At 40.2% G+C, this 27,698-nt stretch overlaps 1 protein-coding gene across 1 annotated transcript; it reads left to right on the top strand.

The window, feature by feature from the left end:
* Positions 1–27,698, top strand: MGARP (mitochondria localized glutamic acid rich protein). Its single transcript, XM_072119425.1, has 8 exons — positions 1–205; positions 1,650–1,750; positions 4,191–4,281; positions 4,685–4,693; positions 12,055–12,306; positions 19,798–19,971; positions 21,732–21,780; positions 25,872–27,698. The coding sequence occupies exons 1-7, from the start codon at positions 130–132 to the stop codon at positions 21,758–21,760; spliced, it is 732 nt and encodes a 243-aa protein (XP_071975526.1). The 5' UTR covers positions 1–129; the 3' UTR covers positions 21,761–21,780; positions 25,872–27,698.

The following is a 27,698-nucleotide window of genomic DNA, read 5'->3' as shown; positions in this document are numbered from 1 at the left end:
GGGGGTAATGACGTAAAGCACCGCCCCGTGACGTCACCCGTCCTTGCCAGTTGTAAGGCTCCTCCCAGTTTGCCAGCTTTTCTCCCCTCAGTTGTCCTCTTCGGGCAGTGCTCCCCGGTATCCGTCACCATGCATCTGTGGAGGACCGCCTGGCAGAAACTGGCCCCCCTGACCCAGCGGGGAACAGCCGCCCTGCTCCGCAATGGTGAGCGCCTCCTGCACGTCCTCTGTGTGTCCCCGGGTTATGCTAGTCGCCATTGTGTGTAATCTCATGTGCTGCGAGGGGATCCGTGTAATCCCGTCACTCTGTGCCTTGTACGAGTCAGCGTGTTTGTGATGCGCTTGCAGTGAGCAGTCCTGTTACCGGCCCGGTGCTGGGTGTGTGGTCACTTAGAGGTCACGCGGTGTGGAGGAGCCCCCCCCCCCCCCCCCCCCCCCCCCCGTACATGGGTGCACATAGCCAGAGCCAGCTGTGTATACTATGTATACTGAGGAGTGCAGGGGAAGAGACCATTACTGGAGGGGGGAGGCTCTGTATACAGTAGTGTAGCCATACACATTGCCGCATACACAATGAGGCAGTTTATGACTCAAGGGGAGAAGTGAAGGTCACATGTAACATGGAGGCTGCAGTGCAGATGATTGTAAAGCTGCACTGTACTGTCCATAAGGAAATGTCTCCTGTGCTGTCTGTGGGCATGCGGGGCTGCGCTCCTGTGCTGTCTGTCTAGTCTGGGTTTTGTCTCCTGGATGATTAGATTTACACCTTGTAGCCCTGTTCTGGCATGGTTGTGGCAGATGTCTGTGTGAGGAGCCTGCTGGGTTGCGTATGCCGTGTTACTACTGGATGTGACCTTTATTCATTTTTACATTATGTGGCTTATTACAGAATCAAGGCACCCAGCTTTCCTGTTATTCGGATTAGACAGTGCTAATGTCATAGATTTACCTTGTGTGCTTATTGCATGTTATAAATGGCTATATCAGAGACTTTGTGACATTTGTCATTTTATATGTGTAATTTGTGTGCTGTTACAACCATCTGTCAGGAAGGAGCGGTCTTTCGTACTCTGTTTACTCTATCACTAAACAGATCGTGACTTCTTCTGGTGTAAATGTTGTGTGAGTGGTTTCATAGATGATATTATTACACAGAGAAAAGACATCTTTTTCTGTATAAATAGTAATTCCAGGATGTGCAGCCTCTGCTTTGTAATATGGTATGGCACTTTCTGCTGAGTTTATTCTTTACACTGGTCAGAAGAGAAATGGTCACTGGTCCAGTTGTTCCCCTACCATACAGGTAGTTCACTGTTGGAATAAAGTCTACTGACAGCAAGCACTTTCTTGTTGTATTAATAGTCAGGTTTAGCCACTAAAGACCACTTATTTATCCTTTCTCCCCTGATCACAAGCCGGTATCAATGGGCCTTTAGGTATATAACCGCTTTTTACAATTGGCTTATTAAGAAATTTTGTAAAAGTAAACTCAATAAATCAGTTGTGAACAGCTCTGCATTTCTTTTGCAGGGTACAATGTATGCTGACATAGGCAATACGTTGCTATGCACTAGTTGCTCGCTATTTTATGTTTTGAGTTGAAAGAAGAATTTGTCTGTTGTAATAATTGTAACATCATCTTTTTTTAGCTCCTGTCCGTCAGATGTCCAGCAGTGTGCCTGGCTCTTCTGGAGAAACTCTTCCCTATTACGTGCTTGTGGTCGTTGCTTTTACTGGTGGTGGATTTTATGTAAGTATTAATGTATATTGATGTTTTGTATGATATTAATGGCTCTTGTTACCCTTGCTGTTCAGTGAGTAATATACACCTTCTTCCAAAGTGTGTTTGCATCAGGATGAAGACCTCTACAGATGGATTTCTCACAAATACATTGTGAAGGAGGGAAATGTAGTAATTTCTTTTCATTTCACATTTTTTAAGAGGGTTTCCAACTCCTAAGTTTGTAACTATATTCATAATAGGTCATCAATATCAGATTGGTTGTCTAACACAGTTCAGCCACTACACAGAGAGAAAATAATTTCGCTATGACCGGAGCTCCCAATATTATTCTTCTCCCTTGTTATTCCATCTTTAACCACCGGTGAACGTCACTAATCCTCAGCTTCTCCTGCTGAAAGTATGTCACCAATCAGACTAGCACCGTCGCACTCTCATTATCCTCCTTTAATTATATTGTAACTGGAAGAAAATATGCAGCAAATGGTGTGGTACGTTCCAACAAAGTTAAAATTTATTTAGGTTCATCATACTCACAAGAGTCAATTAAATCACAATCACAAGTCAAAATATCAGGACGCTAGGTTTTATGTCTGGACATAAAAGCTAGCATCCCCATATTTCGATTAGTACCGTTCATCGGTGGTTAAAGATGGAATAACGAGGGAGAAGAATAATATTGGGAGCTCCGGTCATAGAAAAAGTCCACAGAAATAGAGAAAATAATTTCACGAAGACTGTGTGGACTGGTCTTATTCGTGGTGCACAGTTTGCCCCTTAAGGAGCTACTCACGGTATAACAGTGTTTCCAGTGCTGGATGCAACTACCTGGTGGGAGAATTGATTGGTTGATCAGTAATATCCCAAATCTCTGGGGACCAGCTGAGGAAGGTTTATTTCCATGCATATAATTTTTTAGGGGAGGTGTACCTAGACTTCAACCTCTAAGCAAAGCTTTGCCTAAGGCCTCATACGGATTACTTCTGCCAAAACAGGACGCAAACTGAAGAAAGTTTGCGCCCTATTTCAATGGAGCTGGGCTGCTTTGCCACAATACTGGAAGGAATAGTACCTGTTCACCAAACTCTGCTCATACACTTAAAACCTGTATGGGGGGCCATGAGCTGGTTGTACAGAAGTCATGAACTAGCTGTGCACAATGCAAAGTCAGGTGCGTGAAGCCTAAATAAGCCACCATGCTCAGAAACTTTGAGATGAGATGACCCTTTGGGCTAAAAAATTAGAAGAATATTACCGGTAGATCACATCACTATGAATTATTTTCACTTGTGATGGGAAGCTCTCTGACTTTCCATTTAATCCTTTGACTATTTGTGTCATTACCAGAGGAATAAATAGAGCAGTGACCACCATTAGGGCCTTATGATCAGTGGCCATTCTAGTGATTAAAGGGAACCTGTCACCAGGAACCTCATTTTCACTAAAGACAGGTTACAGAAGCCCATCACACTAATATTGCACATATGTCTTTTTTTTTTTTTTGCATATGCAATTGTGTTATAACTTGCCTTGCATCCTGGCAAAATTCTCTGTGTAGTCCCAGGGGTTGGGCTTTGGTTTGGATGCATTTCAAATAACATGTGACTTGTCTGTGCTGCAGGCTGCTCAGTTAACACACAATTATATTTTAATGCAAATGCTTTGAAAAGGCAGAAAGACATATTTGCCATGCATCTGTAATAGGCTTCCCTTTAAACCCACCATCTTTGCTCACACAGCCACAAAAATTGCAGATTTATAATTCTTTTTAATGTGAGCTTTGTTGCTCAGCCATAGTTCGATAGTGTGAAATGTGGTGAAAATCTGCAACATAAATGTAAATGCTGTGCTTGTCCTATATTTCTATCTTCAATGGATTTGCTCTATTTTGTTACACTACAATATTTATAATATGCAGATTTTCTAAAGAGGTTACTGGCCGTGGAGTAGCTGGAGCTGAGGCTACATGGCGCTGCTACTCCACGCCCCAGTAGCCTCTTTAGAAAATCTGCATATTAGGGAAATAAAAGATATTAAAAGATTGCTGGGACGTGAGGATTAGCCCTTAAATGGGTTATCCTCACGTCCTATAGATGCACCTACCACCCAATCTAACTTTGTAGGTAGATCTGTGGTGGTAGGTTTCCTTTAAATGCTGTTACTAATCTCGGCATTGGGTCAATTTATGGTCAGATTTCGCTGCAGCTCTTTCCACACGCTGTGGATGAGACCACTGTGTCCAAGGAGCATGACCAGGAGCAATATGTGTTTGTGGACATACAGTGTAAATATCCTGCGGTCGGTCGTCCTCATTTCCTGAGAAGACGGGGTCACAAGAGTGTGGTCTCCGGTCTCTAATGCTGCATTATCATCTTCGCTTGCTTATGTGAATTCGGGATAGTATCTGCTTTTCATTCTATTTGTATACTTTCTCGTTATGTTTTTGCAGGCTTACCGAACATTGATTAGAGACAAGGCACGCTTCCACGACCGCCATGATTTCATCAATACACAGCTGAGACCTGCACTAGATGATTATGGTGAGGCCATTCACTATAAAGAGGCACATTCCTCTTGTATAGATTTAAGTGTTCAAGTGCAAAGGGGAGGAGCCCCTCCAGAATGCAGATGCGTTTACACCTATGCACTGTAACAATGCAAAGCACATGTTACTGGTTTCCACACATTAGCATTTGGGTGGGTCTAAGCAAAGTTCCTGATTTTACTTTTTTTTTTTTTTCCCTGATATTTTGGAATGTCCTCTCAATGTTTACTAATGGGATTGTTTTAGTCGCACCTAACTCTTAATATGCACAAATAGGAAGTATGGACATCACATCATGCAAAAGGGGTCCTCTGCTGATCTGACTTCTTACATTTAAAGTATATATTTATCACTTTTAAGCTTTTTAATTGTATTTTTCTTTTCTTTTTCCCATCCAGAGACCAAAAGTAAGTGGATTTTGCCTTCTAAATCCTGACTTTCCTATACATGTGCTTTTCCGGTTTGTTAAATTTGCATTATTTATTGCTTGGCCTGGTTATGTATCCTAATGGATTTGTGACAATACTTTCAAATTTGGTAAAATCTGTAGAGTCTTTATTCAAATGTTATTTACAGTGGGAAACGAGGCCAAGCAGTATATATGGCAAAGAAACATGTCTCTCTTCTGATCAAGGCTGAGCTATATGCTCTTTTTTTCAAGCATCAATGTCTAAAAATTCTTAAACCAGTAGTTTATTTAAAAAAATAAATAAATAAATTCCAAATCCTTCTACATATACCATTGGTCCTCGTTCACAACAGAGCATGTTTTGTGTGTTCCTTTTTCTGTGATGTATGAAAGTTTCTGTGGCGTCTGCTAATTCTGGTTAGCTTGTGAACATAAATTTTTTATTTAAAAAAAAAAAAAAAAGCAAACTAAAGCATAAATGGCATGAGCTGTTTTTTTTCTCTTTTTTTTGGCTCATGTGATTTTATTTTCTAATTGTCACTTTTGCTTCTTACAATTTCCAGAATAAAGTCCATGGGAGATTTCTACCCAAACTTCAAGCTATAGGAGCAAAATAAAGGGACAGTCCATCTTGCCGTGCAGCCTAACTAGTGATGATTATAGTGTCACTCCAGCCCTAATACATCACCTACACTTTAATTTTTAACAAATTTGATGTTGAATACTGTATGTGCAGATCTGCTTTGGTCAATAAGGGTTGGCACCAGTTCTGATTCTCTACAAAACCAGTTTGTCCATTCAATAGGTTCTGGCTGATTGCTCTGATTATTTGTGTGTAAATGACTGTCCAATAAAAAGACCACACTGAATGTTGCGTTTGACTGACTGTCCTTTTATTTTCTATGTCTGGAATTTCTGGGTAATTTTTATTACTTTTTGGGGTGATTATAACATTTCCTAAAATTAAACTAACTTGGATTGTGTGTGTTTTACCTAACTAATGTGTCTGCTTTGCTTGTCTTTCTTAATACACAAGGCTTGGTCTGTCTAGATTTTAGTATAGTTAAAAGCAAAATCATAAGTTGCAATTTTAACAAAGCGTATAAGTAGAACTGCCAGATTCCTACATTATTTAGTCTATATATTCATGGTAATATCTTCTGTCCTACTGTCTACCTACAATAATTATTTCATGCACTGCATAGCCCAAAAGTATAGGTGACATTGCTTCTAAAGAACAGTATTGGCCATTTAAGCCATATTTTCCAAGGAAGTGTGTAACCTTAAAGGAGTTTCCCATGTCAGCAAATTAATGTTATTGTTTGTATTATAAAAAGCTATACAATTTTCAAATATAGTGTCTGTATCAATTCCTCATGTTTTTCAAGATCTCTGCTTGCTGTCTTTTTGTAGAAAACTTCTAGGTTTACTTTCAGTGAACAGAAATCTGACCATGGTCACACAGGTGCACGACTCGTTGTGTCAGAGTAATCGGGGCCGGGATGATCTAATGAGCCGTGCACCTGTGTGACCATGGTCAGATTTCTATCCACTAGAAATAAACCTAGAAGCCTTCTATAGAATGACGGCAAGCAGAGAACTAGAAAAGTATATTGGAAAATTGTATAGCTTTTTAAAATACAAACAATAACATTAATTTGCTGTAATAGGAACACCCCTTTTAATTTATTACATCGGTTGTGCCAAAGCGGTTGCCGAGCTGTAAAGTGATATTGTTGGATCTAACCCCAAGCTAGGGATATATTCATACTCTAGACATGTATACATGTCACATATATACGAGTTGGCACATCTGTATATAACACATTGATGCTATCAGTCTTCCAGGCGTAAAAACAGTTTTTGGGACTGCTTCCCACTTTGGTTAATAAAGATGGGTCCTTTTAGAAGGGGTGTGTGTGTATGTGTGTGTATATATATATATATATATATATATATATATATATATATATATATATATATATATATATAGTTCTAGGGATATGTTGACACTTCTGCATGCCTAATATATTGTCTGAATCACCACTGACCGCATGATATTGATTACCAGGCTGCTAGTCACCTGTGTAGACTGCCCGGGTTTGCTTACCTATATAGTGTGAAAGAGAAACTGTTTACATTATACACTAAATAGATCAAGGGTTAAAACCAGAATGCTGCTTCTTCCTGCTGTTCTTTACCTTGTTTCTCACCTGTCTGCTGTTCACCCTTTACAATTTGTTGCAATGCACTTATGCAAAATGATGTATATAGGCATATTGGTGTTAAATGTGATGATGTAACTAACATGTGTTTCTGCTAGTATAATTTAGTACTGGAAGAAAAACTGCAACATTGTTTCTTGGTGCTCTGTCGTGACCTGCCTTATTCTCATTGTATAGTAATTCTATGATACACTGGTATATGGGATAAAAATTCAGACAAGTAAATTAAAATCCTATTGGGTTTGATGCTCTTTAAAGGAAACCTACCACTTGAAATGGTAGGTGTAAGCTGCAAATACCAAGCTTATTTTCGTTATTGTCATAAACCGCTGTATCGCGGTTTAAACACTTTTTAATGTTTATATCTGAAGGAGCTTCGGCACACCAAGCGCGCGACCGTCGTGCGCTTGGTGTGCCGAAGCTCCTTCAGATATAAATATTAAAAAGTGTTTAAACCGCGATTACAGCGGTTTATGACAATAACGAAAATAAGCTCTGGCACCAGCTTACCCTGAGCTGGTGCTCTGTATTTGCGATCGCCTCAAACTCCGCCCCCTGTTCGCTAGCGTCGCATTATGAACGCGGCGCTAGCAGAACGTGTGAACGCGCCCTGAGGGGAAAAAAAGTCAATACTCTCCTTTCCAGCGCCCCTAGCATGTTCTCTTCTTGGGTCCAGGAGCGGCAGGTCTATGCACACAACATGATGGCAGCAGTGGCTGACGTCAGAGCATGTGCGCTGCAATGCCGCACGGACCTGCCGCTGCCGAACGTAAGAAGGGGACCTGCAGGTGGCGTCTGAAAGGTGAGTATTGGATTTTTTTATTTTTTCAAAATCTGCTAGGCATACCGGTGCATGAGTCAATAGGTTTTCTCAGTATTTTTTGTGTGGTTAAAACTGGGAGCCTCAGCTTATATTTGGGTCGGCTTATACTCGAGTATATACGGTAGTATAACACCTGAAGGAGTCCTGCCTCCCAAATGTTATCATGTTGCCAGATACGTGTATGGGACAGTGAGGGCTACTTTAATGACTTCTACAATTGATATGGACATTATGTGGTAACTATACCCTATCTTTTAGATTATGATGCTAATGTGAAGAGATGTGAATAACAGAAATATAAAGGAACTTTATTAAAGGACATCTACCATGAGTTTTGCGATGGAAGACATGTCCCACTAAGAAGTTCCTGAAGAATTCTGTTCCTTAGGACCTATTTTATTATAACTCTCTACATGCAATGATTGTGGCAATATAGGGTTATAAAAATCATTCTAATTGGCATGTGGCCCTCCGGCTAAGCCACCGGAGCGTCCCCCTTCCACAGTTCATAGAGCAGGTGACAGGCGGCACTGGTAGCGCAATGGAGGGAGTGTATAAATTTAAATACGAGGCACTCCAGCAACATTGCCGGAAAGCCCCAGGATATTTAGAATAGTTTTCAATCTGCAATCGCGTCACATAGAGTCAAAATAAAGTCCTGAGGCTCAGAATGATGTTACAGGGGTTATTCACTTTAAGCACATTCCACACAGGATATTGTTGTATAATGAAAAGTTATAACATTTTTCTAATATTTTTAATTTCTGTATCCATTCTTCACGGTTTTATAGATCTCTGCTTGCTGCCATGCAATAAGTTTTACTGTTGATTTTCTGTGGATAAACACTGGTCCATGGTCATGTGATGTCACACAGGTGCATGGCTCGTTATAACACTGTAATCAGAGCTGTGTGATAAAGCCAGCTGTGCTCCTGTGTGACGTCACCTGATCATGGACGTTTATCCACGGGAAGTAAACAATGAAGCTTCATGTTGCATGACGGCAAGAAGAGATCTAGAAAACCGTAAAGACCTTGTACAGAAAGTATATTGGAAAATTGAATATCTATTCGTTAGACAAACAATATTAGTTATTTGCAGGACTATACTTATACCCCTTTTAATGTCTGTTTTTATCTGTCGAGGGCTGTTTGCATTTGTACAGTGGATCCAGGAGAGTATTTTACTCAGGTAATAAACCAAAGCCAAATGCAGATGTCAACGGGGCTAGACATCTTCTCTCCATACAGTGAATGCGTTTAACAAAGATATTTGTGGTTCTATATATCATTTAGATATATTCACCCTTTATAGTGTAAAACAAAACCTGTAGCTACATTTTACAGATTAGACATCATAATCCCTTTACTTGTCAACTAGTGTCAGTAAGAAACAGGTAAATAATAAGAGTATGATGAGAGTAAACAGTTCAGGGTAATCCTTTTGATAATGAAGAAATAGGGGTTGGGATTAATAAGATGATCCTTCTGTAAACCTGGGGAAGCCTGCAAACTGACCATTAATGAAATAAGTCGCTACGCAGTCCTGATCGAGATAAGTAGACTGTGCGTTACCCATCTTGGGTTAAAAGCATAACTAGTCTGTTGAAGCTCTTTTTTTTATTTTAGAAATAAATAGTGCTGGTGATACTAAACTTTGTAATATACTTCATTAACCCCTTAAGGACCAGGCCCTTTTTCGTTTTTGCGTTTTTATTTTTCACTCCCCACCTTCAAAAATCTATAACTTTTTTATTTTTCCATGTACAGAGCTGTGTGATGGCTTATTTTCTGCGTAACAAATTGCACTTCGTAGTGATGGTATTAAATATTCCATGCCGTGCACTGGGAAGCGGGAAAAAAATTCTAAATGCAGTGAAAATGATGAAAAAACACATTTGCGCCATTTCTTGTGGGCTTGGTTTTTACAGCTTTCACTGTGCACCCCAAATGACATGTTTATTTCATTCATTGGGTCAATACGATCACGGGGATACCAAATTTGTATAGGTTTTATAATGTTTTCATACATTTACAAAAATTAAAACCTCCTGTACAGAAAAAAAATTCTTCATTTTGCCGTGTTCTTGGGCTAATAACTTTTTCATACTTTGGTGTATGGAGCTGTGGGTGGTGTCATTTTTTGCGACTTCTGATGACGTTTTCAATGCTTCTATTTTTAGGACTGTTCGACATTTTGATCACTTTTTATAGAATTTTTTCTATTTTTCAAAATGGCAAAAAAATGCCATTTGCGACTTCGGGCGCTATTTTCCGCTACGGGGTTTAACACAGTGAAGAACGGTTATTATATTTTGATAGATCGGGCATTTTCGGACACGGCGATACCTATTGTGTTTATGATTTTTACTGTTTATTTATATTTATATCAGTTCTAGGGAAAGGGGGGTGATTTGAATTTTTATGTTTTTTTAATATAATTTTTTTTTTTTACTGTTTTTTATTTATTTTTTTTACTATTTTACAGACTCCCTAGGGTACTTTAACCCTAGGTTGTCTGATTGATCCTACCATATACTGCCATACTACAGTATGGCAGTATATGGGGATTTTGCATACTATCTATTATAATGTGCAGATCGCACATTATAATAGATAGCCTCGATCATGACAGCCTGGGATCTTTGTGTGATCCCAGGCTGTCATGGCAACGGATCGCCGCTCCCCGGTGACGTCACGGGGAGTGACGATCGGAGCCAAGATGGCGGCGCCCACGCGCCGCCGGCTCTTTAATGCCGCCGGCAGCTTTGCCGGCGGCAATCAAAGGGTTAACACCCGCGATCGGTGCAAGCACCGATCGCGGGTGTTAGCGACGGGCGTTTGCTTCATTATGAAGCAAATGCCCGGTGAGTATGAAGAGGGCTCAGCCTGTGAGCCCTCTTCATACTCCCCCATGCGCAGTAAGACGTAAGGGTACGTCTTATTGCGCTATGGGGTTAAAAGAAATCTACCTTCAAAATCAATCATGGTAAACCAGGGATAGGCACTGTGATTGTGGTAACCATTTTATATTTATAAAATATAAAAGCAACCTGGTTTATGATGCTTCATTTTGATGGTAGATTTTCTTAAAGGAAAGCTGCATATTTTTTTTTTTTCCGGCATTAAGCAGAGTCTCTGAAAACATCAAGTTCTATGTCCACTTTAGGCAGATAAGAAGGCAAATGATTAACTCTTTCCAGATCTACTGAATATTTTCATATACGGTTCATCTCTTAGGTGATTAGATTATCCATGGTTTGTCTTTAAAGAATTAAGTCATTGGAATTATTATCAGGTTCCTTTATTCCTGAGCTGTCAGTAGATGCAAGTACATAAGTATTTAATAAAGAATATCAAAGTATACTATTTTCATCGGCACTATTTATTTTTAAAATTACGCTAATTTTAGTGACTCTCTGGACTGCTCACCAGGGTCACACATTAAAAAAAATTACAGTTCACATTTGTTTATCAATCAGTGCCACATGGATAATTTGTCTAAGAGAGGATTCACATTGACATTATCTTTTCACATCAGTGGTTTTTTCACTGAAGTCATTTTAGTTTCTGGAAAAATATGCAAAGTTTTTCAGGATGGGATAAGGGAAACCACACTTCTTTTAGCGATCTTGTAAGACAGCTCCCTTGATATCAGGCATGACTTACAAGAAGCCTTCTGACATGATGCGGGATTACAACCAAATCATAATATCTATTCCAGAAGGAAAAGACTCCCTAACTGTTGACAGCACTGTTTCGACCTGATTGGGTCTCCTCAGTACAGTCTAGGAAACTGGTTTGGCTGGATGAGAGGCTTGTGACTAAGGTTGGGAAGTAAGAGTTCTCCTTATGGAGACTGCCGTTTAAGGCCACCATGTAGAAGTGTGGCATCTTATGGCCATGGATGCCTACACTGGGGGGATTGTGGGAAAATATGCAAAGTTTTCCAGGATGGAATAAGGAAAACCACTCCTCTTGTAGGTCATGCTTGAAGTCAAGGGAGCTGCCTTACAAGGTAGCTTAAAGAGAAAACAAATCTGTTTGTGTCCATAAGCCTAATGAAAAATCACTAGAATGTACAAGAATAGTGAGAAAAAAAAATACCAGTGTGAATCTGCGCTAAAAGACTCTCCTGTAACTTCAATCTTTTAGTATTTATTAGTGTAATTTAGGTAAAAGCAACCAAGCCACATGCCTACATACATAAGCAAGTGCCGGTTTATCACCTTTTCATTTTGCATAAGTGCCTGCCACAATGTCAATTGTCTGATCTCGGAGCTGTGTCATCTTTCCTCACCTCCTTTAAAAGGTAATAAAGAGGAAGCAGTGCCTGAGACCATTGAAGAGGCTGTAGAAGCAGCCATTGAGGAAGCTGCTGCAGAAGAGGTCACAGAGCAGGGAGCAGCCCCCATCGCATCTGTGGAGCAGGAGCCAACTGTAACTGAAGAGGAGACTGCATCCGCACCAACACAGCAGGAGCCAGCAGTTGTAGAAGATGAGACTGCAGCCGCACCTACTCAGCAGGAGCCAGCACCAAGCACAGATGCTGCTTCAGAGCAAGGTTAAAGCAAAACATACATGCACTTATTTTACATTCCGATTTAGAAAATTAACTTACAAGTTCATCTACATTTATGTAAATATAATTTTTACCTAAGTGTAGACTGTAAGGACCAAATCTCATTTTCCATTGAGTTACATTTTAAAGAAATTGTACAGGATATAAAGAAAATAAAGGTTTCTGTCAGAGAGCTCCATATTTACTGGAGAAATCTTGTCAAATTCTTATATAAAGCCTGTACATGCAACAGCTAGATGTGAGCACACATTCTAACAGATGTATACCTTTAATAGGTCTCTCTCACACAACTTAAAACATATGTATAAGTAGGTAATCTAATATAGCAAAAAAGGCAGGGTAAGTTGGGATTGATAAATGTATAGTCTACTAAAGTGGTGGCGAACCTTTTAGAGCCTGAGTGCCCAAACTTCAACCAAAAGCCACTTATTTATTGCAAAGTGCCAGCGCAGCAATTTAAGCAGTAATTTATTTCTCTTTGTTCATTGACAACTTTCAATCCTTCAGCCTCCTAAAGACACCAACACAGTTGAAAAGAGGAGGGCAAATTCATCTATCATTGTAGGAAGATTCTTTGAGTCCTGTCTGGTGAACTTCATTCTGGGGTGATGGCCTGAGTGCCCACAGAAAGGGCTTTGAGTGCCACCTCTGGCACCCGTGCCATAGGTTCGCCACCACTGGTCTACTACATCCATAAGACATTACAAAAATTAGCCTTCCTACGAATATTCTCATGCGCGAAAGGGGGCGAGTATAGAACTTATAAAAGAAATTAGGGTAGAGTGTTTACAATTCTCAAACATGGATTATTACACATTGACATATCATAACCAAAATCTCCACAGGCGGTAAGCCTTATTTAGGACATATAACTATCCTATGTTATCTTGACTTATGACTTCCCTCTCAAACTAACTGCTTTAATATTTACTTAGTTGACCCCAGGTTTGTCATACTATATTCTGCTGGAAAAATCATAGTTACCAAACTAAAGATAATAAGGGGGTTTCCAGGAACATGAAAAACCCCTAGAGGGTTGGGGCCAAACGCATACTTACCCCGCTCTGACTTCCAGCACCCGCTTTGTCCTGGTCCTTCAGTTTTGTTTTGGGTCTGTTTGGGATCATGGAACACGATTCATACAAAGAGTGGCATCCTTGAAGACACAATAGAAAGTCCTCTAGAAACCGAAGTGATGTCCCATAGTATGAAAACTGTAAGTGCTGGAGGAATGTGGGGTAAGTATAAGTTCTTTTTTTTCCTCATCTCAACTTCCTGGGGGTTACTGTATTCCTGGAAAAATCTCTTTAAGAGTTCCAAAACCCTCCTTTCACCCAAAAAATAATATTGATATTTAGCCTTCAGTGGAAGGCTGACTATCCCTAAGCGTCACCTAGTCAGCTTTACATAGTGGGGAGAATACAATAATGTTTTAGAAATGCAGAACAATTCAGGTAACTCAGATTGTTTTCTGATTGAAAAACAAAAAGTCTATCAAAGTCCTCCATTCTACGAGATCTAAGGGGAAACCAACTTTCTAAGGATCATTAAAGGGTCTGTCCCAAGTTTTTTTGTTATCCCCCCATCCACAGGACACTGAGTATCAATTATGATACTAGCTCTGCTCTGCTATTTTGCATGAACTAAGGGACTGTTTGATTAATATATCAGTATGATTCTAGTAGTCTCCTCCTAGGCACTGTGCTTGGTCTATGATTCACAGGTCAGCCATGGCCGTGTGTTTTACCTCTTTGGTCTTGAATCTTTGACAAATCCAAAACATACGGGTGAACATGTATCATAAGTTTTTCCCCTTTGTGACACGTGATGAGTTGCCAGTTTAGTCTCACTTTTGCGACTTTTTAGTCCCAAATAGTAGCTCCCAAAAGTAGACATGTATCACTCCTGTTGCTTTTTCTTTCTTTTTTTGTGCAACTTTTTGTGAGACTTTTTGCAGTTTGAGACTTTTTAGGTGCAGAATCAAGCAGCGTAGAAAAGTTAGCTTAGAGAAAAAGGATCCAGATCCAGCTCCTGGAGATCTCTCAAAATTCATCTTTGTGAATACAAACGTCAAGGTGTTTCAAGCAGTTTGGCTGCTCTTAATCATGACAGTGCCTGAGGGGATGTTTCTTGGGAGGCTGGTGAGCTGGAACATTTATTTCTATGCTACCAAAGTTAGCTGCCTTAAGGATGTAATTCAGTGGCCATATTTATCTTTGTAGCCCAGATCTTTGTTCAACTTGTGCGACTTTTGGGCTCTGAAATTGTCCCATTCTTGCACCTAATAAGTCCCACAACAGAGCATGCTAGATCCAGACTTACTTTTGGGAGATACTATTTGGGACTAAAAAGTCGCACACCACAAAATGTAGCAAAAGTGAGACTAAGCAAGCAACTCATCACATGTATCCCAAAAGGGAAAAAACTTAAGATACATCGCAATGATTAAGTAAGTAAACTTCTGGAAACTTGAAAAAGTGGCAGCCCAAAAACTATAATACATGTGTCCCTGGGTCTAGCATACTCTGTTTTGGGACTTTAGGTGCAAGAAAGGGACAATTTCAAAGCCCAAAAGCATAACCCGTTGAATAAACATCCTGGGCTACAAAGATAAATTTGGCTCACTGCATTAAATCCAGGAGGCAGCCAACTCTGGTACGATGTTTGATTCTGCACCTTAAAAGTCTCAAACTGCAAAAAGTCTCACAAAAAGTTGCACAAGAAAAAGAAAGCAATAGGAGGGATACATGTCCCTCATGGAGAAGTTTATCACTGTCCAATGGCATATATTACATATTGAAAAGGAAAGTAGTATTTTGCATTTGTATGAGAAATAATACCTCTCTGATCAGCGCCAACCATTGAAGATGTAAAAGGTGTACAGGGGAGATCAGTGATGGAACAGGGAAGTATTTCAGCTGAAGAACTTTCAATTTTTAAAATTAAGTTGAACGTTTAGTTAAAGTTTGAGATCAGAGTTTAGAGTGTAGTTGGACTTCTGACAAATGCAGTGCAGGAAAATTCCACTGGACTTACTGAACATATTACATTATGTCAGCCTGATTTAGCTTTCCTGTGTCAGCTTTTGGACATGACAACATGCATTAGTCAAAGTTCTCTCACTGGCGGCATGGCAGGTACTAACCCATTGTCTGCAACCATCGGTGTGTGCTAGGATTTGTGGCAGGAATCCTATTTGTGGTGGTTTAGATTGACAACATATTTTTTACTTCTAAAATGTTTTTTTTTTGTAATTACATCATATAGTGCTCTTGTAAAGACTTTTTAATGTTACAAAAGTGTAGATAAAAGTATGTATTTATATAAAAAAGATTTCTATAGATAAAATAGGTAGAGTTTAGAGAGATCCACATTCCAGCCTTTTATACTGGTATAAATTATAAACATTGAAAACCTTTGCAGATAAACATTTCACTATGAAATTAGACTCATTTATGACTTGATGTCCTTTACACAACAAAAAAAAAGTGTGCTTCCTATTTGTCAAAATGTGCTGTTTTCGGCAAACCGCAAGTGGGAGGGGGTTTGGCCAAAATGCATATGTGTTTTGGCCAAACCCCCTCCCACTTGCGCTTTGGAAACATGACAAAAACGGCACGTGTGAAACTGCCTGAGGGAGCAGGAGATAGGGAATATAATACCCTACTACATAAACTAAACATTGATAACACGTAAGGAATCAATTTTCCATTCCAAAACAATATGATACAGTCATTTGTGCATTGCAAAGGTTACACACCTTGAGACAGCATTCACATGTTATAATAGGATTTAGAAATGTGATTTAAACTGGGGGAGCTACTCCCGAACTCCCGAAATCCTTCTTATCCAGCAAAACAAGTTGCTAGTTTCTGAACGCAAGCATTTAGGTCTAAACACATCTAAATCTGGGAACTACCGTATATATTTGAGTATAAGCCGACCCGAGTATAAGCCGAGACCCATAATTTTACCACCAAAAACTGGGAAAACTTATTGATTCGAGTATAAGCCGAGGGTGGGAAATGTATTGGTCACAGTCTTCCAGTAGTATACAGCCAGCCAGTCCCCAGTAGTATACAGACAGCCAGCCCCATGTATTATACAGCCAGCCAGCCCCCAGTAGTATACAGCCAGTCAGCCCCCTGTAGTATACAGCCAGTCATCCCCCTGTAGTATACAGCCAGCCAGCCCCCAGTAGTATACATCCAGCCCCTAGTAGTATACAGCCAGCCCCCAGTAGTATACAGCCAGCCAGCCCCTAGTAGTATACAACCAGCCAGCCCCTAGTAGTATACAACCAGCCAGCCCCTAGTAGTATACAGCCAGCCCCATGTAGTATACATCCAGCCCCCAGTAGTATACAACCAGCCCCCATACAGTATACAGCCTGCCAGTCCCCAGTAGTATACAGCCAGCCAGCCCCAAGTAGTATACAGCCAGCCCCATGCCAAGCACATACAAATAAAACAAACTTACTTACTCACCCTCTGGTGCTCCGACGTGGCTCCTCTTCGGTCTGCAATGATTCACATGCTTTGATTTCTGAACTTTATATTTTTTGGCAGATCATGCATATATCCCTATAAATCCCATATACTATGCTGTGACTAAATTGCTGCAAGCAACCACAGATGCTTATTCTGTGGCTAACATAGACATTACAGAAGTCAAATGAGTCCCATATAGCCTGCAATATTTTACCTGCTACTTATCAGGCACAGAGGGCCAGTAAATAACTAGTAAATCTGGACACGCTATGTTTTCTAGTTGGCTTTGCATTTCTGTACTTCACTTGACTGCCCTATTGGCTTATTTCTACATTTTCACATGTTGTTATCTTTTGCTCCTTCTTTATGATGAGAAGCAACTTTATTACAATAGAATAGTGTCTAGTGCCCCCATGAACAGTGCCAGAGAGAGTCTGCCAAATTCACATATTCTTCAAGAAAAGACTGGTAGAGTACTAAGCCACCACCTCACCCTCATGCTGGCCTTCAGCCACAGTATTCGACAGATACCAAGGGCGTGCACACACCTGTGCTTATAGAGTTCTCTTTCATAATCTGTAAGCGCCATCAGGTAGTTTTTTTCAGTTCTACATTATCTATGTGGTTTTAACAGAACCAAATCATCTTCATGCACCCAAAGGCACTTTTTATGTACATTTTATAGAACAATTTAGGTTGTATAATAAATGAAAGTTGATTAAGCATCCTCTCCTTGCTTTTGGAAAATTAAAGTGTATGACCACAGTTTAATTCAAACTACTCCTTATTCAGCTCTATTGCTGTGCAGTAAGGAGGATCTGATAGGTACATCTCATCTAGTAACATGGAGGTTCCAGGAGTGGGGCTCAATGCAATTTAATGGCGACTGGACCTCAGCATTACCTTCTCCAGTGGGAATGTATAATTCATGTCTCCTCCCTCTTCCCCTGGCCTTAGGGTGCAGTTTTTCAGATGCAGATCCAGGACTGGAGTGAAACAGAGGAGTTGCAGCTTTTCTCAATGATAATCCCCTGATCCACATATGCTTTGGGCTTCAAAAACTGCTCTGAAAAACTGAATATATGTGGATGCACCATTACTTCTTACGATTTTAAGGCCGATTAAATATGTCCCTTATCAGTACACATTACTGGTGAGATAATGTACCTTACCAAATGGGAGGTGTATGACCCTGAGGTTTGATGTGTCCTTTTAAAGACGTGAAATACTGCTGTTATCTGGATTTCCTTGTTGTTCTGAGACTACAGTTCCTACTGTGTCCTATTCTTTTGACTACTCTGGCAGGACCTGACTCTGCTTGTGACTACATAAGGCTTGCATTATGAAGTCTGTCTGACTGCCAATCAGAGGTTGTCCGAGAGTTATGAAAAAAACAAAAGGTGCCCGGATGGGGGCTGCTTAACAAAATAAAGATGTATTTACCTTCCGACGCCCTCCTCGTGTCCTGTTCTGCTGTCGCTCTGGTCCGCGCCATGTTAACAAACTTGGCCGCCAGAGCAGTGCTGGATTCAGCTTTAAAAATTTTTTTAAAAAAAATCCCCACTGATTCCCTATTTATCTATTCCTGGTTCTATATAGCTCTGCACTCTATGGTCCAGCAATTACTTTCTAACAAACTGGAGATTTTAACTAGGCTAAAACGTCTACTATTTATGATACACTGGAAAATAAAAAACAACATTAGGAAAGAAAGTTTTAAACTACCAAAGAAGCATCAGTTTCAAATGTTTGGCGAAAAAACCTTCATAGAAGCCTTCTGAAAGTCTCAGGATGTACTACGTATGTAGCTCACACTCCTAAGATGAACTCCTATGAAACTAACCAAAATCCCTCTGGACACTCATAAATAAATTCATGTATTGCCCATGTGCCTTGGCTACCTTTTAAATAATCCCTAAATGTTCATCCAGTGATTAAGGAATTCTGCTGCTTAGTTTTGTACTGTTTGTACACCCATTCTTCTTTATTTACAACTGTGAGCTCTGCTGAATAGGAGGGGCAGTAGCAGCAGAGTTATGAGTATTCTTGCTCCCTCCCCTTTCCTCGTCTCTGTCAGTGTCTCTGCCATCTGTCTGTATATTGTGGGGAATTGCTCTGGCAGATACTAGGTAGTTGTGCAGGAAGCAGGGACACACAATGCAGGTTAAAGTCCAAAGCAAGTGTTTTATTTGCACACTTTTGCCAAACAACATAAAGTCAGCCTTAACAGAGGCATAAACAAATCAAAACCTTCTTAGCTGAGCACTGATAAATACAATGCAAATCCCTATCTATATGTGCACCTGGCTGCCAGGGAACAGCACTTGACTCACTAGCTGGCACTTAACTTGTTGCTGTATGTTACACACTGCAGCCTTCAGATCCCCAGGTGATGCCTCACCTACTACTTCTGATAAACACAGTTTATGTCATGATCTAATGAGTCATGTGTCCCTGACCTGTGGGCTGCACCAAACCCAGGACCGAAGCCCTGATGGAGTAGGTGCCCCGCTACCAGCCTACCTCTACTCCATGGTAAGGCCCAGTACAGACTACAGACAGGCCTTTTACAGGTCTTTGCTGGCTAAGCCAACATGAACAATCAGACTACTGCTCACCACATGTCTGGGTTAACCCTTAGGCTACTGTAGACAAATACAGCGCTTTTATCAAATACCCTTCCACTGCCTGTACGGCAGATACCTTTCCTCCCGAACTACAATGCAGAGGACAGCAGGGCAGAACAGTGAAAGGCTACAGAAGGCAAAGACACAGGTACATCTACATGCAGAGACATGTCTAATATAAGAGATGTATAGAGAGAAGAGATGTACGCTGTGCTATCAGGCTGCTTCTCTGTCTCTGTGCCATTTAACACCTATTAGGGAATTTATCTTTAGCCCATAATAGAAAAGCGTATAATATTAAAAAAAACTCCTCTACAGTTGCACATATCCTTAAAACGTATTTTTTTTCTTCCCAGTGGAACCACTGAATACCGAACCCGCTGAAGAAACTTTGGAAGAGACATCTCCTGTGCTTGAAGCCAGTTCAGACAATATCATCGAAGAGCTGGCATCAGCAGCAGAAGACTGGTCGGAGCTTACAGCCAGGAAACCAGAAGAGACTGAAGTAGAGAGTGCACCCGAAGCTGAAGGTGTGTACCAGGATTCTAAGGGCGCGGTCCCACGGTGCGTTTGCAAACGCAGACGCAGACCAAACCACGCCCACCGGGGCGGTCCGCGGTCCGTTTCTCATAGAAACATAGAGAAACGCCGATGCGATCGGACCGCGGACCGCCCCGGTGGGCGTGGTTTGGTCTGCGTCTGCGTTTGCAAACGCACCGTGGGACCGCGCCCTTACTCATGTGCAGTACTCGACTTTATCCGCACAAACCACGTACATCAGCACTTTTGTACAAGTTTCTTGCTCTTATCTCAGTTTGTAATTCAGTAAGAATCAGTAAATGGTTATGTGATGCAGATACAGGTGCACAGCGACCTGTCTAGTAACGAGACATGCACCCGTGTGACATCACATGACCACAAAGTAAACAACAAATGACAGCAAGCAGAGATCTAAAAACTGATACACAGAACTGATTGCAGAACAATATTGGAAAATGTCCAAACATTTAATTAGATAAACAGATATTTTTGGAAATTGAGCAGGTTTGGGATATTATGTCATGCTGATGATATTGTGGCCCAAAACCATGTAAAATATTCCTTTTAAAGTTTGCACAGTTTATTTCTATTAGCACAGTTGTGCAATTAAAATTACCTGTCAACAAGCACCTACTTTTTAATGACAGGGCACCATAAATTAACATTGAGTCCTCTAAATACATAGTGGGCGTCTGCTGTATTATAGTGGCCTCTAACGCCCACTATCGGGAACAGCACTGATCATGAGTGTTAACCATTGAAAGTTCTACGGTCCAAACTGATCACAGCACTTAAGTAGCGGCCGAGGGGTTAACTGACTGCACGACCCCCTCCATCATCCAGAATCCAGGAAGTCCGGAGTCCTGCTGCCTAGGGGTCACGGGATCCTGCCGGTGAAAAAGTTTGACCATTGCCCTGAGCAATTTAACAGACAGAAGGATTGCATAAGATATATATTTAAATTTTAGATATTTATATTTATTGATGTTTTTATTTGTTGGCCGGGAGGGGGGGGGGGGCTAAAAACAAAAAAGAGGCACAGCATCAACAGGAGATGGCTCAGGACAACGGGAACATCGGCGAGGATAAGTATAAGTTCTTATTTTTCTTGGCCCCCCTGCCCGGTTATATATTTTTGCTTAAATTAGACAACCTGTTTAAGAAATATTTTATTTTCACATTTATATTTTCTGATTTAAGGCCTCATGCACATCATATATTTTTTCCTGTTCTGTATATACAGCTGTATTTTAGCCGTAAATACAGGACGTTTTTCACCCGTATAAGCACGTATGTCAGTGTATCCATACTGTATCCGTATAAAATACAGTGGGCTGGCAAGTAATGGATGGCTGACTATTGGCTTGTTTACAGAATGCACTTTACACTGGTTCTGGTCTCCCTGGATACTGTAAGGGTGGGTACATTCACACAGCGGTATGCCCGCCGGGAGAGGAGGAGGAGGCGACACAGCCACACACACAGAGAAAGATAGAGCATGCATGCGGAATGGTACCGCTGCTATTGCTGTCTATGGGGACGTATATGCGGGTGCAAATTTGAACAGTATGGAGGACAATACAGCCATGTAAATGGATAGCATATTGCTCATTGTAATGAATGGGGCCGGTATATGGCGATTTCATACATTTGTGTGGATCAGGCCTAAACAGTGTAAATTAATACATATTGTTAGGATAGCCCCTCATATTTATACACTGAAATAATAATGTAAGTTTTTGTATTTTAGAGAGTGCAGAGGCTGTGGAATCTGAATAAGCATCTGCCAGCTCCTAAAGGTATCAGTGAAAAAAAGTAACTATACACACAGCAAAATGGCTGTTTTATTGTTGTATGTCGTGTTTTTGCTGTTGTATTAAAAGGTAAAATAATAAATTGACATTTTATACAGTTTGTGGCTGGTGTAACAACAAAATGCATGAAGTGGATGTAGATTTTTATAAATCTGGTTTTGCTTTAATTGTATTTTTAATATATACTCGAGTATAAGCCTAGTTTTTCTGCACAAAAAAATGTGCTCAAAATCCAAACTCGGCTTACACTCGAGTAAAAAATATATACCGTAGATATACAGTATATACTCGAGTATAAGCCGACCCGAGTATAAGCCGAGGCCCCTAATTTTACCACCAAAAACTGGGAAAACCTATTGACTTGAGTATAAGCCGAGGGTGGGAAATGCATTGGTCACAGACCCCCCAGTATATAGCCAGCCAGCCCCCAGTAGTATACAGCCTGCCCCCAGTAGTATACAGCCTGCCCCAGTAGTATACAGCTTGCCCCCAGTAGTATGCAGCCTGCCCCCAGTAGTATACAGCACTGCCCCCAGTAGTATACAGCACTGCCCTCAGTAGTATACAGCCTGCCCCCAATAGTATACAGCCTGCCCCCAGTAGTATACAGCTTACCCCCAGTAGTATACAGCTTACCCCCAGTAGTATACAGCACTGCCCCCAGTAGTATACAGCACTGCCCACAGTAGTATACAGCCTGCCCACAGTAGTATACAGCGAGCCCAGCATTAAAAAAAAAAAACTTATATACTCTGCTCCCCCGATGTCCGCGCGGCTCGTCTTAAGGCATCCACGCCCGTCTTCTTTCTTCTGCAGGGCGCCCGCCATTGTTCTTTCCCCGGGCGGCGCCTAGCATGACGCGCCGCTGCTGATGTCATGCTAGGCGCCGCCCGGGAGAAAAACAATGGCGGCGCCCTGCAGAAGACAGAAGACGGACGCGGATGCCTGAAGACGAGCCGCGCGGAAATCAGGGGAGCAGCGCTACGCATCGGGGCCACCGGAGGGTGAATATATAAGTTTTTTTTTTTTAAGTATACATTGACTCGTGTATAAGCCGTATAAGCACATTTTTTGTGCTGAAAAACTCGGCTTATACACGAGTATATACGGTAGGTTTTACCAGGTTTTTATGGTAAAATTAGGGGCCTCGGCTTATACTTGGGTCGGCTTATACTCGAGTATATACGGTATATTATTTATAATTTAGATTTTTTAAGGCGCAAGGTAAGTAGTAGTTTGAATTTCTGTTTTTTATATTACTTAAAATCACTAATCACTATGACTTGTACCTCAAAAAACAAGCCCACATTCATTGATATTGAAGGAAAAAGTAGGAACTGTCATTCTGGTTTATGTTTGATATTGTGTGCGGGGAGTGTTTACATTTTTCTAATGTATCATATTTTACGGCGTATAAGAAGACCCCAAATTTTTCCAGTTAAGCTATAGAGTTTAGGATATATGTGCTGTATAAGACTACCCCTCTTCCAACACACATATAAGTAAAAATAAAATAAAAACATCAGATTTGATTTCAATATAGTAATTTTAATTAATTAAAACCTTCTGCACAAGAAAAAGAATCTTCATTTCGCCATCTACTGGCACTAATAACTTTTTCATACTTTGGTCTGTGACGTAATTTTTTATGAGATGTCGTTTTCATTGCTATCATTTTTAGGACTACATACTTTTGATCACTTTTTAATTAAAATTGTTGCAAAGTGATGTTTCCGATATTTTTGTGCTATTTTCTGTTCTGCTGTTTTGATAGATTGATATTTTTTTGTATTCTTTTTTTACTATTTTTCAGACCCCCCCTAGGGTACTTTAACCCTAGGTTGACTGATTGATTCTACCATATACTGCCATAATACAGTATGGCAGTATATAGGAATTTTACTGAATATTTATTACATTGTGCCACTGGCACATTGTAACAAATGAGCAGAAAGCATACAACCTCAGGTCTTATTCATACCTGAAGCGGTCATGGTGACACATCGTCGATACCCGATGACGTCACCGTGAGCGAAGATCTAAGTGGACTTTTTATCGCCACCAGAAAGCTGGGTGATCAAAGAGTTAGAACCCGTGATCTGTGTTACGGGTGGGTGTTTGCAGCAGGGGATGCATTATTGAATCTTGCATCAATAAGGTGTCCCCCTCACCCGGTATATAAGACAACCCCGACATTTGAAGAGATTTCCAGGGGCTAAAAATTCTTGTTTTCTATTCAAATAAAGTATTTTTGTCCCTCATACACATCCTCTTTTTGATGTATAAGGTTGAATTTTTATGTGTGGACATACTGTATTACACTATCTAGTCATCTTATATGGTGGAAATACAGTACTTTATTAATAAATTCTGCTTAGTTTGTAAAGAAACAGACTGCAAAGTGTCCCTTAGTTATAGTGTTAATTCTTTGTTGTCAAGATATGTCTCTCTCCTCTGTGAGCAGTGAATGTTAACCCTTTCTGCTCTCTCCCTGGCTGTAGAATTTTAAACTGAATGTAAAGGGGTTAAACCTCACTGCTCACAGCTGTGTAAACATTTATCATAGTTTTTTTTTTCGTTTGGTGCTTATTTGCATCTGTTTATGTGTTTTTTTTTCCCCCAGCTATTTTTATCAGTTGTTTGGGTTTTTTGGCATTAGATACCATTCCCTTTTATTTTTTTGTGACTTTTTGTCAAATGTCACATAAATGTTGCAAGCTACTGCAGAAATGTCACACAGCAGTCTCCAGAATGCAAGGGCAACAAAAATTAAAATGTGAGAAACAAATCGACACGTCAGCTGCCGGTGTTCAGAAAGGGCTCACGGGCTGAGCCATCTCCATACACGGTGAGTGTTTGCTGCATATTGCAGCGAACACCCACTGGTAACACTCGCAATCGGTGCTGGCAGCTTTGCCAGCGGCTGTAAATCTTGGGACCATCTTGACTTGACCATCATCGCTCTTCGTGACATCATCGAGGAGCGACGGTCTGTTGCTATGAAAGCCCCCAGTCTTTGTAAGACCTGAGGGTGTATAGCATGTGATCATTTGTTACAATGTGCCTGTGCCACATTGTAATGCATGATCATTAAAACCCCCATATACTGCCATACTGTACTGTGGTATGGCAGTGTGTGGTAGGGTCAATCAGACAACCTAGGGTTAAATTACCCTTGGGGGATGAAAAAATACTAAATAAATTAAAAACCCCAAAAAATTAAATCACCCCCTTTCCCTAGAACTGATAGAAATATAAATAACCAGCCGAATCTGGAGAGCGCGGGATACCGGAGGGCGCCGGAGGGTAAGTAGATCTTTGTTTTTTTTCACAACTCTCGGACAACTCCTTTAATTTCTGTAAGTGTATGAAAACATTATAAAATCTGTATAAAAATGGTATCTCCACGATCGTACCGACCCAAGGATTAAAAGACATATGTCATTTGAGGCGCACAGTGAAAGCTGTAAAATCCAAGCCCACAAAAAAATGGTCCAAAGCATTTTTTCACCAATTTCACTGCATTTTTCCTGCTTCCCATTCCCAGTACAGGGAATGGAATATTAAATACCGTCATTATGAAGCGCAATTTGTTATGCAGAAAACAATCCCTCACACAGAAATTAAAACTCAAAAAACGAAAAAGGGCCTGGTCGTTAAAGGGTTAAAAAAACCTTTTAGTTACAACCTAGAAACAGCACCGGAAGTTATGCTTGATGAAAGACCCGAGTAGTGAGATGGATAGTTTTTGCGACCTTTTAACGGATTTTCTACATTTTAATCCGTCAAACATCTGGAAACTAATGACAAATCAGGCACAACACTGAGAAAAAATGAAGAAAAGACAGAAATACTGCAACATTTTTTGATAAATGTCCCCCAGGAAATTTAGATGTAAATTCATAGGCTGGGATACAGCTGTCTATGGGAGGGAGTATTGCAGCCTGTTTTTTTTTTTTACAAACTAAGCAGAATTTCTTAAAATATTATATTAGAAAAACATTCACAACACTCTGTCCCCCAATATTATTATTGTTTATTTATTATTTATTTTAAAATCTTTTTCTTCTTCCTAGATATGTCTCACATCTCCCTACCCAAGAATTAGAAATCCTTCATTCAACAATCCCCGGTTCCTGGATAGTTCTGCTCCTGTCTAAAGAAAGCACCATACAGTGTTCACCTGGTTTTCTGCAGTGTCTCTTATGCTGTGTACTGTGTGAATGATCGCTCCTTATACCTGGAAGGGGCAAAGATGTACATTCTCATCTACATGTGTTCATTGGAAAGGCAATAATATCAGACTGGGACATAATGGAACATGACATAGATATTTATATTGATGATTTATAAATCCCACCTACCATCATTCATATACATTACTGAGACCTCCACACTAAAACCTTATTCCCATGTCAGTGTCTTATGTTTTGGATCTGCTCCTGGTTTTGGGTACAAGTACTAATGCCATTAACAGAGCTAAATACTGATAATTGAATAAGGTCTGTAAACTAAATGTGGAATATATTATTATATATTATAGGGAGTTCTGCTAGACTTTATTACAAATCACTCTTCTCAGTGCAATGTGTAACCAGTACGGGGATTCTGCTAAAGAATCAATTTTATGAGTGCTAAACTCATATGGGGAAATGTGCATAATAGTTCTACAATCTGCTGCTATTGCTTGACAATCTGTAGAAGTGAAAAGCCTCATTCATACCTCACTTTGTTCAGTGTTATTCTATGCATTTATAGAAAGTAGTACACAAGACAACCATGTCAGTACCCATCATAACAAAATATGATGATCATAGTAAACACAACTAAAGGTTCTTTATAATAATGTAATCATTTCCACTTGCAGGGATCTGTTTAGACTTTTCCTAGTTCTCTTCTGGCACATTCTATGCTATTTAATTACATGGAGGGTTCTCAGAAAGCCTCAGTTTTGAAAGCCATACATAAAAATAATATTGCTAGACCTCCTTAATCACCATCACTATGTGCTCATGGACCTAAGCCATCAGAATAAGCTTAAATGTGAACTTGCAACACTTGAGGTTTTATACATATATATAAATATACAGATATGTGTACTTACAAAGTAATATATTAAGACATTCTTTAAAAAGCAAGAAGTTTACAAGTATTGCTGAAATTGTATCCAGAGAAAGCACAGATATAGATGCATGGTTGTGTGGGAATTTTGGCATATCTAGCCAGTACTTATAAGTGCTGATTGATTCTGACCCCAGTGTTCTTGAATGGGAAAGGAAAGAACTAGGTTTGATAATAAATAATGGAAGGTAGAAAGCACCACTCCTTAATATGCTTGTTAGATGCTCCTGTACGCTGCCACTTATCAGATCTATTCTTTCAAGCACAATTCTTATTGTAGGAAGAATCCATCTATACCCAACATTGCTATGTTGCAGCATGTAGAATTTTTCTTATTGTATTTGACTTTCCTACCCAAAGTACTGGTGATATATACCTAGCCAGCATTTTACTTGTATGCCTGTTCATTGACATATAAGGATGTATGTGGATGAGTCTGTTTACTGGAATTGGTGCTTTATTATTCTGGTGTTTAGCTGCAAACCTCTTATTCTGCCAGATTGTGTCACCATGTGAACCAAGCAATGGCGTTACTGACCTTACCCACTGTGAATGGCGTTGTACAATCACTTTCCTACCTCACCAGGCTACACTATTATTCCCTATGAAGCTTACATCTAAGCACTACAAAGGTGCAAGCGCTGCTGTCTCATTGGATACAAGCTGTAGGAAGGGTCCAGTGTCTATGCTGTATGTTACACTAGTTGTCTTTATATTTGAAAGTATTTCTTCTAAAAAACCACTATGGAACTCAACTGGAAATAAATACCTCTTTATCCATG

Source organism: Engystomops pustulosus, chromosome 1 (assembly GCF_040894005.1).
Source record: "Engystomops pustulosus chromosome 1, aEngPut4.maternal, whole genome shotgun sequence".
Lineage (NCBI taxonomy): Eukaryota > Metazoa > Chordata > Amphibia > Anura > Leptodactylidae > Engystomops > Engystomops pustulosus.
This window is presented reverse-complemented; position numbering and strand designations above follow the sequence as displayed.